The 17,108-nt window shown below is 51.1% G+C and overlaps 1 protein-coding gene across 1 annotated transcript; it reads right to left on the bottom strand.

Annotated features, from left to right (window-relative positions):
- Nucleotides 1-6,148: 6,148 nt before the first annotated feature.
- On the bottom strand, nt 6,149-11,208 carry SBSN (suprabasin). Its single transcript, XM_075536674.1, has 6 exons — nt 10,834-11,208; nt 9,343-10,359; nt 8,989-9,234; nt 7,514-7,579; nt 7,350-7,394; nt 6,149-6,172 (listed from the first exon to the last, which is right to left on the bottom strand). The coding sequence occupies exons 1-6, from the start codon at nt 11,206-11,208 to the stop codon at nt 6,149-6,151; spliced, it is 1,773 nt and encodes a 590-aa protein (XP_075392789.1).
- Between the last annotated feature and the right edge of the window lie 5,900 nt (nt 11,209-17,108).

A 17,108-nucleotide genomic window follows, 5' to 3' on the forward strand; every position in this document is an offset into this window, starting at 1 on the left:
ACAGTCTGCTGGCCTGCCCTACAGATTCAGTCTCGCCAGAGCCCACAATTGCATAAGCCAATTCCGTGAAATTATATATATATATATAATTATATATATAATTATATTATTTATATATATATAATCCATACACACCATAGCTCCTGACACCAGTTACTCCAGCACCAGGATGAACACAAATCTTCTCAAAAGATTTTGAAATTTCAGTGTTCTGCACCAGGAGACAAGCTTCATTGCTTTGAAATTTCTCCTGGCTTTTGTTGATTCTAACCCTGTTCCTCTACCTGCCGAGGTTTCCAGGACCTACTCCCATGATGGTTTGCCCGTCTATGATACACACTCTTTTCAAGGCCACATGACACATACTCAAATATAGACCACGTGCTCAAACACAAGTCAAGCCTGTGTAAATTCAAACACCGAGAGGTCACTCAGACTTCCCTCTCAGACCACTATGCCATAAGGCTGCATATGAACAAAAGGAGGCTTAAGAAAACAAGAGCAAACAATTGGAGGATGAATAACTCCGTACTGCAAAATGATCTGGGTATTAACCCAGATCAGAGTCAAAATCGTGACGTTTTTAGAAACCAATGAGAATGAGAATATGACGTATCAAACCCTTTAGAACACAGCAAAAGCAGTTATCAAAGGAAGATTGATAGCAATAAATGCACACATGAAAAGGGAAGAGAGACTTATGATCGATACACTGGCACAAAACTTCCAGCAATTAGAGTGGAGTTACCAGGACAATCCTATGAAGAGAAAAAGAAAAGAAATAATAAAAATTAAAGCAGAATAAACTAGTGGGAAAATAAGACACCATGCAAAAAAAGTAATGTAGTCCAAAAAAGTTGGTTCTTTGAATGGATTAACAGAATCGATAAACCGCTGGCAAACCTAATCCCAAAAACGGAGGGAACAAACATCAATAATCAGGATGAGGGATGAAACGGGGGAAATTACAACAGACCCTAATGGGATTAAAAGGCTAATGACACAGTACTATGAAGGCCTGTACTCCAATGAATTCAGCAACTTGGAAGACATGGACAAATACTTGGAAAAACAATCCCTCCCTAGACTATCCCAGATGGACATCAAGAACCTCAACAGACCCATAGCAATAAAGGAAATAGACAAGGTTATCAAGGCAATACCAACTAAAAAATCCCCCGGGCCAGACAGCTTCACAGAAGAATTCTACCAAGTATTCAGGGAAGAACTGACACCAATCCTACACAAACTCTTCCAAAGCACAGAAAAAGACAGTAAACTCCCAACCTCTTTTTATGAAGCTAGCAAAGTACTGGCCAATGGAATAAAAATGTTTATGAAATGGATAATTCACCACGACCCAGTGGGATTCATGAGCAACTGCCTCCTTTCCCATGAGGTCGGAAGTGGATGCATTCCTCTATCGCCATTACTGAACATTTTGATCAAAGGTTCTATAGAAGAATGTTGTTCAAAGGGGAAGAGGGCGGGAATGCAAGACAGAACTTCACATTCACACAGACTCCAGATTTCTGGATTGCAAGATTGGACAGGGCACCTAGGGAGCCATGAATTTATGTGAGTGCCAGAGTGAGGGTGGTGGCAGCTTGGAGAAGGAGATTGAGAATACGGCACACTCAGCGTGCTCAGTGCCACAGAATTGTATGTGTGGAAAATATTGATTTGGCGCATGTCCTGTGTATAGTTTCAACAACAATGCACACCCCCATGAGACAATCGCTGAGGACAAACGGGTGCATAAGCAAATGTGGCAAAGAAAGCTGATGGTGTCTGGCTATCAAAAGAGATAGCGTCTGGGGTCTTAAAGGCTTGAAGGTAAACAAGTAGCCATCTAGCTCAGAAGCAACAAAGCCCACATGGAAGAAGCACACCAGCCTGTGCGATCACGAGGTGTCGAAGGGATCAGGTATAAGGCATCATCAAAACAAAAAAATCTTACCATAGTGAATGAAGGGGGAAGTGCAGAGTGGAGACCCAAAGTCCATTTGTCAGCCACTGGAGATCCCCTTTCATAGAGGTCTAGGGGAGAAGATGAGTCAGTCAGGGTGCAATGTAGCAACGGTGAAGAATACAGCTTTCCTCTAGTTCCTAAATGCTTCCTCTACCCCCACCCCCCTCCACTATCATGATCCAAATTCTACCTTGCAAGTCTGGATAGAGCAGAGGTTGTATGTACACTGGTGCAGATAGGAGCTGGAGGCACAGGGAATCCAGGATGGATGATACCTTCAGGACCAGGGGTGTGAGTGGCGATACTGGGAGGGTAGAGGGTGAGTGGGTTGGAAAGAGGGAACCAATTACAAGGAGCTACATGTGACCTCCCACCTAGGGGACGGACAACAGAAAAGGAGGAGAAGGGAGACGTTGGACAGGGCAAGATATGACCAAATAATCATTTATAAATTATCAAGGGCTCATGAGGGAAGGGGCAGCGGGGATGGAGGGGAGGGAAAAATGAGGACCTGATTCCAGGGGCTTAAGCGGAGAGCAAATGTTTTGAAAATGATTAGGGCAATGAATGTACAGATGTGCTTTATACAATTGATGCATGGATGGATTGTGATAAGAGTTGTATGAGTCCCTAATAAAATGTTTAAAAAACAACAACACATGTTTATACATTTCTCTTTGATCAGTGGATGACTGTAGACAAAATCCTCTCACTTGTCTTAGTTTCCTTATCATGGCTTCAACCAGTGCTCATGCTGGCACACCAGGCTCAGAGGATGACTTCCCTGAGGGAAGATGATGGGACACAGAGGGGACCGGGAAAATGACAACAGCACCCATTACGCTGTCCCCTGACTGGAGCAGACTGTGACAGAGGGCATTTCTGGGGTCACAGGGCGGGGAAGCAGCACGGTCTGAACCCCCCTAAACTGAGAGAATCGAGAAGGGATCACACCTGGGTAAACAATTGGGAGGAGAAAACAATGGGACCAATGTTTCCAGGGGGACATGGGAGATGGGGAGGCAGGGGAAAGGAAGTGGTGTTAACAAACCCAGGGACAAGGGAACAAGTGATCCAAAATCAGTGGTGAGGAGGGTGTAGGAGGCTTAGGAGGGCTTGGGTAAGGGTAACGTAACCAAGAGGAATTATGGAAACCCAAATGAAGGTTGAGCATGATACTGGGACAAGAGGAAAGTAAAGGGAAATAGAGGAAAGAACTAGGAGGCAAAGGGCATGTATAGAGGTCTAAATAAGGCATGTATATATGTAAATATACTTATTTCTGATGATAGGAAAATAGATCTACGTGCATATATTTATAGGTTTAGTATTAAACAACAGATGAGTATTGGGCCTCCACTCAAGTATTCCCTCAATGCAAGAACTCTTTGTTCTATTAAACTGACATTCCATGATGCTCACCTTCCCGACACGATCACTGAAGACAAATGGGTGCATAAACAGATGTGTTGAAGAAAGCTGATGATGCCCAGCTATCAAAAGATATTGCATCTGGGGTCATAAAGGCTTGAAGGTAAACAAACGGCCATCTAGCTCAGAAGCAACAAAGCCCACATGGAAGAAGCACACCAGCCTATGCGATCATGAGGTGTCGAAGGGATCAGGTATCAGGCATCATCAGAACAAAAAAATCATATCATTATGAATGAGGGGTAGAGCAGATTGAGGATCCAAAGCCCATCTGTAGGCAATTGGACATCCCCTTACAGAAGGGTCACGAGGAGGAGATGAGCCAGTCAGGGTGCAGTGTATCAACAATGAAACATCTAGATTTCCTCTAGTTCTTAAATGCTTTCTCCTCCCCAACACCCCCCACTATCATGATCCCAATTCTACCTTACAAATCCAGCTAGACCAGAGGATGTACAATGGTACAGATAAGAACCGGAAACACAGAGAATCCAGGACAGATGGTCCCTTCAGAACTAGTGGTGAGAGTGGAAATACTGAGAGGGTGGAGGGAAGGTGGGGTAGAAAGGAGGAACCAATTATAAGAATCCACATATAACCTCCTCTCTAGGGGACGGACAACAGAAAAGTGGGTGACGGGACAGTTGAACAGTGTAAGATAAGACAAAATAATAATAATTCATAAATTATCAAGGGTTCATTAGGGAGGAGTGAGCAGGAAAGGACAGGAAAACATGAGGAGGTGATGCCAAAGGCTCAAGTAGAAAGCAAATGTTTTGAGAATGATGATGGCAACAAATGTACAAATGTGCTTGACACACTGGATATATGTATGGATTGTGGTAAGAGTTGAATGATCCCGCAATAAAATGATTTTTTTTAAAAACGCACCCCTCTATGAATAAGAACATCCATGTGTCATACAGGGAATGATAACAGAATCTGAAAGGGGTGGCTATATAGACATTCACTGTAAATATATGTTTGAATTGTTTTCAAAGGCAAATATTGCAGCTAGAAGGTAGGTACCTGTGATAAAAATGATTTTTAAAAAAACAACCTACTGCCATCAAGCTGATGCGTAGTCAAAGCGGCCCTGGGTCGGGTTCCCACGGCTGTCGCTCTGTATAGAAGCGCCTAGACTCGGCTTCTCCCGTGCGCTTGAACATTGGCCAAGCTGGACAGTGGACCGTGCCGCGCATGCACCGCACCGCGCATGCTCAGATGTCGGGGCATCGCCTCTGCTGTGGAACTGCAGGCCCTGCTCTTCCCCATAGGTCACACCATTGCTACAGGGCGCCTTGCTTTTATGGGTTTTCATATCTATTTATAGGCCTTGTCTCCGCAGGGAAACGAGAAATGTCCCCAGGACAAGAACTCCTTGTCTCTTCTTGTCAGTCCCAGGACTTGCTGTTTGTAGTTACTGCTTCCGCTACAGACACCTCGGGGCCTGAGCAATGAAAGAGACGTGGCCTTAAAGGGGAAGCGCTGGCTCCTGATTGGAATGCCACTCTCCCAATGCAGGGCCTCCCAAGACCCTGACCAGTGCTTAGAGGGGGCACGAGAGAGCCTTTCTGGGCAAGGGCGAGCACGCGCGATCTGCCAGTGCATTGGCAATGGAGCCCGCACCTGCTGCTTTCTCACTATGTCCTCAGTGGGCTTGCTCGAGCCTCCGTTTCCTCATCCGTAGGGTGCGGGTCATAAGAGGATTTCTGTCATCGGGCTGCTGGGCATGTTATTGATGGGAAAATGTGATCGCCAGACCTGGAGCCTAGTAAGTGTTCAGCATGCGGCAGTTGCTGTGCTCAGCCTTCTACGCGCTGAGTCATCCCCAGGTCTAGGAAGTGGGTGGGGTGCCCATTCACGATGTTGGCAAAGAGGCCCTCCCACCTTGGCATCCACGTGCCTGGCACCTGAGCCGTAACTCCTACCTTCTCCTCCTGTTTGTCTGTCTGTCTCTCTCTGTGTGTGTCCTCATTCACCAATTTCCCCTCCCTACTGGCGCCCAACAGAAATGAGCCCCAGAATTTTCTGAATCTCCTTTGTAACCCTGAGAGCATTTCTCTCCCGCCACTTACTGGCTGCCTGTCCTTGGCCGTGTTCCCTAGCTTGTGTGAGCCTCTGTGTACTATGACATGGGGGCAACAACAGCACCTCTTACCTAACCGGGAGTTGGGAAGATTCAGTGATGTCATGCGTGTAAAGTCTGCACAACAGAGCCAGGCCTGTCTGAACTGCTCAGTAAACACATATTACTGTGAGTCCTTTGGTGCCACACCCCCTGGACCAGGAAGCTACCCCTTGGGCCCAGCCCAGGCTCCTGCCACTCTCTCTCTCTGGTGTTTCTCTCTCACTGCTGGCACAGAGTAATTTTCCTCCCACGAACTTTAGGCACTAGTGAAGCCTGGCTGATCTCTGATAACTGCCGTCTTTGATTTTATCAGCCTGAAATCCCCAGTTCGGTCCACCCTGTGCATCAGACCCCCTCGGCAGGGTACCAAGGAGCCAAAGGACACGTCCCCAGGCCCTGGATCCAGGAGCGCCATGAGCATGATGAGACAGTACAGTTCACCACATTTATTCACAGTTCTTCATCGATACACGTGATCTGCATTCCAGCCTGCTGGAGGGACCCAAGAAATGCAAGCCCCCCCCCCCCTCCCACTCCCTCCAAGCAGCTCCAGGTCATTTTAACTGATATGCTAACAGGAACATCCGTCCACTCGGCAAGCTCCGGCCATCAGTTTAGGGAATGATGTTGGTGACGCTCTGGGAGAGAAGAAGGCGGGCGTGAGTGAAGGTGGTCTTGCCCTCACCACCCCCTTCCTCAAGAGAAGACAGAGGAAGACACGATGGCCCAGCTCAGCAGCTTGTGCTCCAGGGATCATCTAAAGAAGGTGACACCTGGATCTAGCAGGAGCTCGCCCAGCCAGGCAGAGGTGCTGAGGCTTCTGTCGAAAGCTAAAAGACTTGGCTGCTTTGCCTCCCAGGACCCCCTCCCTCCTCCATCCGAACCAGAACCATGAGTCAGTTTTGACTCATGGTAACCCCGGGTATGTCTGAATAGAACTGGGCTCCTTAAGGCTGCTTGTTCAGAAGTGGATCACCAGGACTTACTTCCAAGGCACCTCTAGGTATAATCTACCCACCAGCCTTGCTGTGCATGAGCAGCCGAGCGCATGAAGCATGCACACCACCTAGAGCAGTGGGTCTCCACCTTCCTCAGGCCTCATGTGGTGGGGACCCCCCAACCAGAAAATTATTTCCATTGCTACTTCATCCCTGTCATTTTGCTACTGTGATGAATCGGGCGACCCCTATGAAAGGGGTCGTGACCCACAAGTGGAGAACCACTGGCCTAGAGGATCCTCCCCCAAAGCCTAGAGATGAACAAGGTGAACCTTTCCATTCCCCATGGCAGGTGTTACACACCGCACCCCTTGGCCCCAATCTTTAGCAACTGATGCCCGACTAGCTACAAGGAGAAGAGCCAGAACATCGATTAGACCCCAGAGGAAGACCAGGAGCCTCCAGACTGGAGGGATGGCTCTTCTCGTCCAGAAAGGGGACAGATCCCAGCTTCCCAGCACCCAGCATCTGATGCAAGGCAGAGGGGAGAGGGCAACAGGGTGTCTATCATAGGAAGGGACGAGGAGAGATGGCGGGGCGCGTGGCATAGTGGGGTGGAGGGTATGGTTTCAGCAGCTCCTCTGACTCCCAGATCGATGTGTGCTCCACCATCAGGAAGGATAGCGCCCACAAGTTGAAAACAGAGCAGCGAGCAAGTGAAAGGGGAAAGGGGGCGGGGCCAGAGCTGGCACACTAAGTCGGATGGCCTCGGCCATGGCTGGGAGTCTGCCCTGGATGGAGGTGCCTGCGCCCCGACCGTTGTCCACAGAACCTCCCACAGTGGAGACAAGAAAGTGGAAGCCATGCGGGCACTTACCCTCCACAGAGCTGGAAAGTTGATGAAGGGCTTGTTGACCGAGGCCTGTAATTGAGGGACAAAGGGGGTCAGTCACCAGCATCCACCCCACCCCTATCCCTGGGTAACCCCGGTGGCCTGCATTTCCCCCATCTCCAAGTCCATCCTGGGCTCGGGTGACTTACTCCAGATGTCAATGTTGTGGTTCCGACCCCTCCGTGCTGGCCGCCGTGTGCGCCTTGGTGACTGCCCTGCTGATAAAACCCAGAGCAGCATTACAACCCTTCCTTCCAGCCCCGGACGGTCTCCCGGGTGATCTCTTCCTCCCCAGGGTGAGTGGGACTTGGGGAAGTGAGTGAATAGGCTTCACTCCCCTGCACCCCCCCCAAAAAAGCAAGGGAATTTCCCATGATGCTTCAGGAATTCGGTGAGAGCCGGGAAGGAAAAGCAAGAAGGATGCCTGCCTCCTCCTATAGGCTGGCCTTCCTGATCCTGCCTGAAAAGTTTGCCTAGAGGACTCATGCACACACAAGGCAACAGGTCACCAACCTCAGATCCACCCCTTCTATGCACCATCCGGCTGATCCCTAGCCTGGGGGTGATCCTTGCCCTTAGTCTTAAGGCACAAGCCTGGTCAGTCCAGTAGCACACCTGCCACGAGTCACAGCTGTCAGCCTCAAATCCCATAACAAACCACTCTCTCCTGCCCTCTCTGTGGTCAACCCTGCAGTCTGACTCAGACTCCTCTCGCTTCCCAGGCACTCTTTCTACAGAGTCTCCAACCACTCGTCCCTGGCTTTCCTGTCTGACAAAGAGCTATGGCTCTGGACTTTGAGGACTGGGCCAACCCCCAAGCTGTCACATCTTGCTGATCCCCCAAACTCCCCAAGATTTGGGAAATTGAGGATACAAGAATTGGCCCTCTGTGATCACCCCAGCTCCCTCGTTGGTGCCTATTCTCGTGTGAAGGTGACTGCTCACCTGTCCTGTCCCCTCTGCAGAAATGGGTCCCAGAGATGTTCCAGGTGGTCTCCCCAGATTTGCAGGGAGGGGCAAAAAAGAAAGCTGACCTAAGAGGTTTGCAAATCTGAGTGCTAGCCAACTGACCTTAGCAGATGCCCTGCACCTCTCAGTCTCCGTTTTCTTGATCTGACCACCAGAGTAGAGTCAGCGTCCGCATCCTGGCTACTCCTTCAGAGGGTGGTCGTGAACATGAACCAGAAGAGAGCTTATCTCCAAGAGCATTCACTGTTCTGCCCTGGGTCTTTTCAACACTCATCCTGTTTGCCCTGTAATCCAGCTTGGTTTCGTCGACTGTTTCCTGTCCCCCAAGAGAGCCTTGATGCCCCTCACTTGAGACCTCATTAGCTAGGGAGAGGTAGGCAGCTCCCTAACGGCGGGGCTGTATCCCTTCCACCCAGTCCAGGATGGAGCTTTGTGGATAAGATGACTTCATCTACCTTGCCAGCAGACCATCCGCTTCTTTGTAAGGGGAGATGGGGAAAGAGGAGGGAGTAGGCGACACGCTTTGATAGCTGCCCAAGTTTCTTTCGTCAAATGAAGGTTATGTGGGCTCCCGAAATGTCACAAGAGTTTACTCCCTCCCTCCCTCCCTCCCTCAGCCCACTTGTCCCCAGTGTCCCCACCCCTGTTCACCTACATTCAGCAGCTTGTTGGCCTCCTTGCTGGCTTGGTTGACCCCATTATGAACGTTGTGTTCCAGCTTGTCCACCTCCTTCCCGGCCTGGCCAGCAGTGTAGTGGACATCTTTGCCAAGTTTCTCCGCATCCTTTCCAGCCTGGCCAGCAGCGTGGTTGACCCCTTGGCCAAGTTTCTCTGTCTCCTTTCCGGCTTGGTTGACCCCAGTGTGGACCCCTTGGACCACTTTGTCTGTCTCCTTTCCAGCCTGTTCAATGGCATGGTGAACATCCTGGCCAAGCTTTTCCACCTCCTTCCCAGCCTGGCTGACCCCATGCTGGACCCCTTGGACCACTCTGCCCCCCTCTTTCCCGGCCTGGCCGGCAGCGTGGTGGACCCCCTGCCCAAACTTCTCTGCTTCCTTCCATGCTTCATTGACCCCGTGGTGGACCCCCTGACCAAAAGTCTCTGCTTCCTTCCCGGCCTGGCTGACCCCATGCTGGACCCCTTGGATCACTCTGTCCCCCTCTTTCCCGACCTGGCCTGCAGCGTAATTAACACGATGGCCAACAGTCTCTGCTTCCTTCCAAGCCTCATTGACCCCGTGGTGGACCCCCTGACCAAAAGTCTCTGTTTCCTTCCCGGCCTGGCTGACCCCATGCTGGACCCCTTGGACCACTCTGTCCCCCTCTTTCCCAGCCTGGCCGGCAGCGTGGTGGACCCCCTGCCCAAACTTCTCTGCTTCCTTCCATGCTTCATTGACCCCGTGGTGGACCCCCTGACCAAAAGTCTCTGTTTCCTTCCCGGCCTGGCTGACCCCATGCTGGACCCCTTGGACCACTCTGCCCCCCTCTTTCCCGGCCTGGCCGGCAGCCTGGTGGACCCCCTGCCCAAACTTCTCTGCTTCCTTCCATGCTTCATTGACCCCATAGTGGACCCCCTGACCAAACTTTTCCATCTCCTTCCCAGCCTGGCTCACTCCATGCTGGACCCCTTGGATCACTCTTTCCCCCTCTTTCCCGGCCTGACCTGCAGCGTAATTAACACTATGGCCAAAAGCCTCTACTTCCTTCCCGGCCTGGGTTCCTCCATAGTGCACCATTTTGTCTCCCTCATTCCCAGCCTGCACAGCAGCATGGTGGATCCCCTGACCAAACCTCCCGGCCTCATGCCCAGCCTGGCCTATACCATGGTGGATCCCCTGACCAAACTTCTCTGCTTCCTTCCAAGCCTCACTGACCCCATGGTGGACCCCCTGGCCAAACCTCCCGGCCTCATGCCCAGCCTGTTCTATGCCATGGTGGATCCCCTGACCAAGCCTCCCAGCCTCATGTCCAGCCTGCCCTATGCCATGGTGGATCCCCTGACCAAGCCTCCCAGCCTCATGCCCAGCCTGCCCTATACCATTGTGGACCCCCTGACCAAGCCTCCCAGCCTCATGCCCAGCCTGCCCTATGCCATGGTGGATCCCCTGACCAAGCCTCCCAGCCTCATGCCCAGCCTGCCCTATACCATTGTGGACCCCCTGACCAAGCCTCCCAGCCTCATGCCCAGCCTGCCCTATGCCATGGTGGATCCCCTGACCAAGCCTCCCAGCCTCATGCCCAGCCTGCCCTATACCATTGTGGACCCCCTGACCAAGCTTCCCAGCCTCATGCCCAGCCTGCCCTATGCCATGGTGGATCCCCTGACCAAGCTTCCCAGCCTCATGCCCAGCCTGCCCTATGCCATGGTGGATCCCCTGACCAAGCTTCCCAGCCTCATGCCCAGCCTGTCCTATGCCATGGTGGATCCCCTGACCAAGCTTCCCAGCCTCATGCCCAGTCTGCCCTATGCCATTGTGGACCCACTGATCAAACCTCCCAGCCTGTCCAGCAGCGTTGTTGACCCCGTGGACTAACTTCCCTGTTTCCCTTCCTGCTAGTGCGATGCCATGGTTGAGCTCATGGGATACCTTGTCCAAGCCGTTGGTGAGGCCTTGGAGGCCCTTGTCCAGCTCCGTGCCGGCATGGTTCCCCATGTTGCTCAGTCCATTAAAAACCTTCTCCACTTCCCGTCCAGCTTGAGTGATTCCTCTGTTGAGGCCGTCCAGGGCTTTGCCCACCTCTCTCTCTGCATTGGTCAGCCCTCTGTTGATCCCGTCAATGACCTTCTCAAGGGGGTCATTGTCGACTGCCCATCCTGGCAGGGCCCCCAATAACAGTAGGAGGCAGCAGGAGCGGACCCACAGGGAAGGACGCATGTTGTTGGGATGGGGCAGATTCAGAGAGGAGCCAGGGAGGCGAGGTCCCTATTTATCCTCTACCTGCCTCCCTCTCCTCCACCCCTCATGACTCAATTACCCCTATGAGGCACTGACTGGTCCCCAATCAAGGAGGCATTTCCCAGGGAGATTTGGGTTGAGCAATGAGGAGGAGGAGGAGGAGAGGGTGAGTCATGAATGGAGAAGAACCCGGCATCTTTGCGCCTTGCCCAGCTCGGGCCTCCACCCCAGAGCCTACATGTCTGCCTTCCAACCACCTCCTCTTTTCATTTCTCCCTCCCAATTCTGCGTCCTATCTTCCTTCTCCCTGGCACACAGACCTGGTTCCTTAAGAACTTCAAACCTTTTCAATGGATCCAGGCAGCCAGCTGTCCCGGCAGTCCAAGTCTAGAAGCTGGGGTGGGACAGTTAGGGGGACGTCGTGGGTGCAGTAGAAGAATTTAGAGAATCATCAGACCTTCCTCTTGTTGTTGTGCATAGGGACCTCCCACCCCCACTTACTCTGCTGGAGCCATGCCAGGGTTCCCCCTGGTCCTCAAAGACACCAGCCTCATGCCTGCCCCAGGGTCTGTGGCCTTTGTCCTGTCGCTCTCTCTACCTGAAGACAGAACCCATCTTTTCTCCGGGCTGGCTGACCCCTCATTCTGATCTTGGTTCCGACGTCATGTGCTCCAAATAAACCTTCCCTAACCACCCGGCCCTGGTATGCTCTGTAAGATCACCCTCCTGTTGGCCTGGCACTTCTGAAATCCCTTCGTGGCTTCTGTCTGTCCCACCAGCCAGCTTGTAAGTGTCCGGAGGACAAGGAGCTGGTGTCTGTTGCTCGGGGATGGGTCCCCAGCTTCTAGGCCATTGCCTGGGCTTCCGCAGACATTCAGAGGTTGGAATAATGGATGGATCCAAAGAAACCAAGGCAAGAGAGCACAAGCCTGAGTGTGATTCAGTCTCCTGGTATCTGGAGGGAAGGGTGCCCGGGTCCCCCCAAACAACCTAGGATCCTTTGGGGAGGGTGGTAGATTTGGGGGCACGGACTTATTCTCCTCACAGAACCAGGACCACTCCCTCCCAGCCCTTGGGCAAGGGCAAGGGACTGATTGCCGTGAGCTGGGACAGGACGCAGTGTCTCCTGAAAAGCCGGTTGAGGCAGCCACGGGGAGTGGCCGAAGACCCAGGGCCGTGGTTGGGATAAGACCGAGAGCCTGGGCTGTGTGCCAGGTGCTCATCCTTCCTGCCCTCTCCTCGCCTAGGGTCCGAGGAGGCCCCAGCCCGAACCCCAGGAGCTGTGCCATGTGGAAGCACCATGTGGAAGCAACTGAGAATTTAGGGCAGGAGAGAGAGGAGGTGGGTGGTGGAGAAGGGCTCCAAAAGAGCATCTCTCTGGGAGCGAGTCGGGGGGGGGGGGGGCGGAGACCAGAAAAACGAGAGCCTGTGGGTGGGTTCAGTTGGATGCTGAGGTGAAAGATAAGGTGCGTTTGGGTGCCAAGGGGAGAGATCGGGAGAGGAGGTGGGAGTGGGTTTGTTGGTGGGGCGGCCGGGCAGCGAGGAATGCGCAGGGTGTGCGTAAGTGGGGGCGGCAGAGTTATGCGTGTGGTCACTCAGGTGTGGTGAGAATCTGCATTTGTTTCCAGGTGTCCCAAACAAGGGCAACACTTACCCCCCCACCCCACCCCCCAGAGGACCCAGACTCCCACCCCAGGTCCTGGACACTGGGTTCTGCCGGCATCCCAGGACCAGAGACAGGGGCACGTCTGGTGACTAATTGCAACCTCTCCACACTTGAGCTCCTCACACGTGTTTCCTAGTTTCAGGCTTCAGGGACCAAGCCAAATCCCTAGGCAATCTCGGGTGTGGCTTTTCTGACCTCTTCTGGGCCTAACTGAGGGTGTTTCCCGGGCCAGGAGATGACTGCTTGGGGAAGGGTGGGGGTGAGCTTCAGAATCCTAACCCACCCTGAGACTGCAAGGTGGGGTCCCTTCTTTGGAAATACACGCCATCTTTTCGGGGCCACCCTTCTCTGTAGCTCATCCTTCCCTCGTCGGTCTGCTTCAGCCTTCCTATCCCTGTTTACCACTACTTGACGCAGAACTTGGGCATCTGTCTCCACAAGCGACATTGGCTTGAAGTTATCTTTCTGCACGCCGTCGTCCTCTGCTGATTTGGGAATGCGGTGATGCTGCTCTCCTGGCGTTGAGTTGGGGAAGTTTCGATACTTGGGGAAGCAGAGTCTTTGCGCACGCAAAGTGTGCCCAACCTGGATTAGATCAATGGGAGTAGAGTGTGCTTGCTGATCCAAGGAGCCGGTCCACCTTTGGCCAGTGTTTTGCAGCCGTGGCACCCAAGGGCACGGTGTGGTTCCCCAGCAAGCCGCTGGATGTGGTACCTTTAGGAAAACAAATGGTAACCCTTTCCGTGTCTTCTCTTGTTGCCGACCAGTCAGGTTTGCCCTGTCTTCCTGCACCTGTGTGGCTCCTTTCTAAGGGAATTTGAAGTGTCGTGTGCACGTTCCATCTACAATTGCCAAACTGTGCAAGGTCCATCCCTTGTCCAGCCTAGTTTTGTTTGTGGTCTTCTTTCTTCCTCCCTCCCTCCCTCCCTCCTTCCTTTCAGAAGAAGAGGTACGTATTTACAATTGACACCGCGGAAAGAGTCCCAGCAGAACAACATCCACCAAGTTCATGGAAAAGAATTCGATTCCTTTCAAAGCCAGTAACTCGCTCACTGAAGCAATACTTTCAACACAGAACAGAGGTCAAAGGAAATAGCTAGCGTGCAGGCTGAGGCAATGAAATGGTTTACATTCCTCTGGCGAGATTGCTACTGATGCACCGTGTTAGCACTTTGACAAACATCGCTGGGACCGAATCAAAACCTGGCTCGTGTTTTCTAACATGAAACAACGGTGGGTCCCACTCTTCAAGGGGCAGCTTCTATCTAACTGCTGTTATGGCCATTCTTCTAGGCAGGGATGCTTTGATTGACAACACCACCAAGAGGTCCATTCCTCGTCTCGATTTTATTCTCTAATCTGACGTTTCTTTTTTTCTGTATTCTGGCTGATGGTTTTCTCAGTTTCATTTAAAGAATAGTGTCGCACATACAGCCCAGAGTCAGCTCAGAATGTAGAGATGAAAAGAAAAAGGAATTTAGAGAGATCCGTCACGGAGTATAGATGAGAAATTCTCCATCTATGGAAAATCAATAATACGTTCTTCGGGCAATTTCAACATACTTCAATACTCGGTCTGTTAGGTTTCTGTTATGGTTTCCCCTGGCTCCTTGCATCACAATGCTGAAAGAATTCGTGTGGCAGAAGCACTTTTGTAACCATATCACAGCCTCAGAAAGCACACGCGATGTCTGCAAAGTGTGCAAGGCTGCACGCCGGGGCCGTGGGAAAGGGTGGGGCTGAAAACGGACATTTCGGGAGAGCGCGGAAAAACCACAGGAAAAGAATACTGGAACAGGAGCGCAACCACGCATGTGCAGGAAATCCTAAACAGTCAAGAGGATGCAATGCCACAAGAAGGCCCCAGGGGCTTCCACGTTGTGTGTGCAGGAGAGATTCCCACCCTCCGCTTGCAGCGTGCACCTGAATGAGAGAACAAAGAGGGCCTGCGGCCTGCTTTTATCCCCTCCCAGTCCCACTGGCTGGGGAGGCCTGGTTGAGGGTATTGGCTGACCTTATTGGCTGAGTTTAGCCGTACCTGTGTGATGTCATGTTGCTGGTGCCTAGCAATGTGCGGGGGTCTAGGTTGGATTCTCCCATAGGTGCCTTATGGGTGCCTGATGTCCTGCAACTTTATTGTGACCCTGCCCACCCATTTTAGCTAGGCAGGTCTTTGGAGTACACAATTCCCCCCCACCCCCGCCACCTGTATTCCTATTCAGGCTACCTGTCAGGTCCAGTATTCAAAACCTTTATCTGTGGTGGTTGGAAAGGGGAAACATCACTCTCAAAGGAGGTTTGGTTTAGAGGTAGACAAAAGCATAAGACAAAAACACAAGGCATAGCTGGTTTCCAAAGTGACAAAAATGACACTGTTGAGCAAATTTTCCATATCTGTGTGTGTCTTTGTACAGTGAGGTGGGGGGAGAAATTTAGTTATCAATACTGCAGAAAATATTTCTTCAAGAGTAACAGTGTATAGATCAGAGTCAAAATGACAGCCCCCACCAGAAATATGTGCTACAGAGGACAACACTAAACCTGTTGGGGAGAGGGGCCAGCCTGCCATGTCCATACAGAAGCAAACCAAGAAGGAAAAAGAGAGGGCGAGGGACTAGACCCCATACTGGCACAACAAGTCCTGGGGATGACATCCCTGCACGGAGCTGCTAAGGCGCAGCGAGGACTGTAGGACCAACAACAACAGCTCGAGACATGATCTCCCCTCACTGGAGCAGACCACATCAGAGGAAAATACTGGAGACACACAGGGGGAGTGTGTCCAGTCACACACACACACACACACACACACACACACACACACCGCAGCGGGTTAAACCAAGAAAGGAACATAACAGACCAGCATTGGGAGCAAAGCCACAAAAACCCCGAGGAGCCCCCCGAAACTGACTCCAGGCTAGGAGGGGCACGGGAAGCCCCCAGGACCTGTAGGGAGATAGTCATGAAGATAAGCGGATAGATCAGGAATTATGTATGTGTTTTTTCCTCTTTTTATTCAATCTTTTGTTTTCTATTTGTTTGGTCTCTATTATTGTTGTTTTGCCTACCAATATAAGATAGGCATGGGAAGCAAGACCGAGGAGAAAGCACTTCTTCAAGAGTAACAGTATATAGATGTGAAAATGATTTTAAAGTATAGTTCTATGATTTCAATACATATAATCAAATTTATAAAATATAAGCAATCTGGTACTTGCTTCAGTGTCTCGCGCTATCAGAATGATTTCTAACATTAAAACAAGAAGTTCATGGGTCTCAAGTACCCTCACTATCTGCCACCATAACTTATAGTTACTGTATACCTTTCCCAAACTATGTGATTTAGCATCAAGTAGGTAACTCATTTTGCTGTTTCCTTGAAATGTTCATTTGAATAATTTTTTGCCTTTACTGTATCTTGATTTAGAAGTGCTTTCAGAAAAGGTCTTATCTTTGTCCATTCTGTGGATTCATTAGGACATTCTTCAATGTCATCAAACATAATGATGTTTTGTTTGGGTTCAGCGTAAAACTCTGAAAACTTTCTTCATGTGACACCAAGAGGATTTAACCTCTGCTAATTATGAGTTGGGCTGCTAAGCGAAAAGTCAGCAGTTGAAAACCACCAGTGACTCCACAGGAAACAGATGAGGCTTTCTACTTCCAGAAAGAGTTACAGTACCAGAAATCCAGGAGGAGAGTTCCACTCTTCCCTATAGGGTCACTATGAGTTGGGATCAACTCAATGGCAGTGAGTTTGGTTTGGGTTGAGAATTCTCTCCTTAAGAGTATGCATTGAGACTTCTGGGAAGATGGCGACTGAGTAACACATACCAGAGGGACTCTGTAGAAATCAGGGCAGGAGAGTTACTAAGAGAAATTCCACAAGGCAACATCATAAAGATAAGTAGGCACAGATCCACTAGGTTTTGGGGAGCTGGAGGCTTTTGGGTTACCACAGTGGAGGGCAGCTAGGATTTGACTTTAGCCTTGCCACTGTCTCAGCCAGCATCATTTGAAGTGGGTGCAAGGGCTTTATCTCAACACGGCCAGAGCTTGCCGCTGCTGCCTTGGAGCAGGGGTTAAACCCCTCCAGCCCCACAGTAGGGATCGGGCTCAGCTATATTGTTACTTTTGTTTCCCTCTCGTCTCTCTATTCCCCCACAGTCTCCGGGAGGGATTAAATTTTTGTGGGTTTTTTTTTTCTTTTTCT

The sequence above is a fragment of the Tenrec ecaudatus genome, chromosome 18 (genome assembly GCF_050624435.1).
Source record: "Tenrec ecaudatus isolate mTenEca1 chromosome 18, mTenEca1.hap1, whole genome shotgun sequence".
Lineage (NCBI taxonomy): Eukaryota > Metazoa > Chordata > Mammalia > Afrosoricida > Tenrecidae > Tenrec > Tenrec ecaudatus.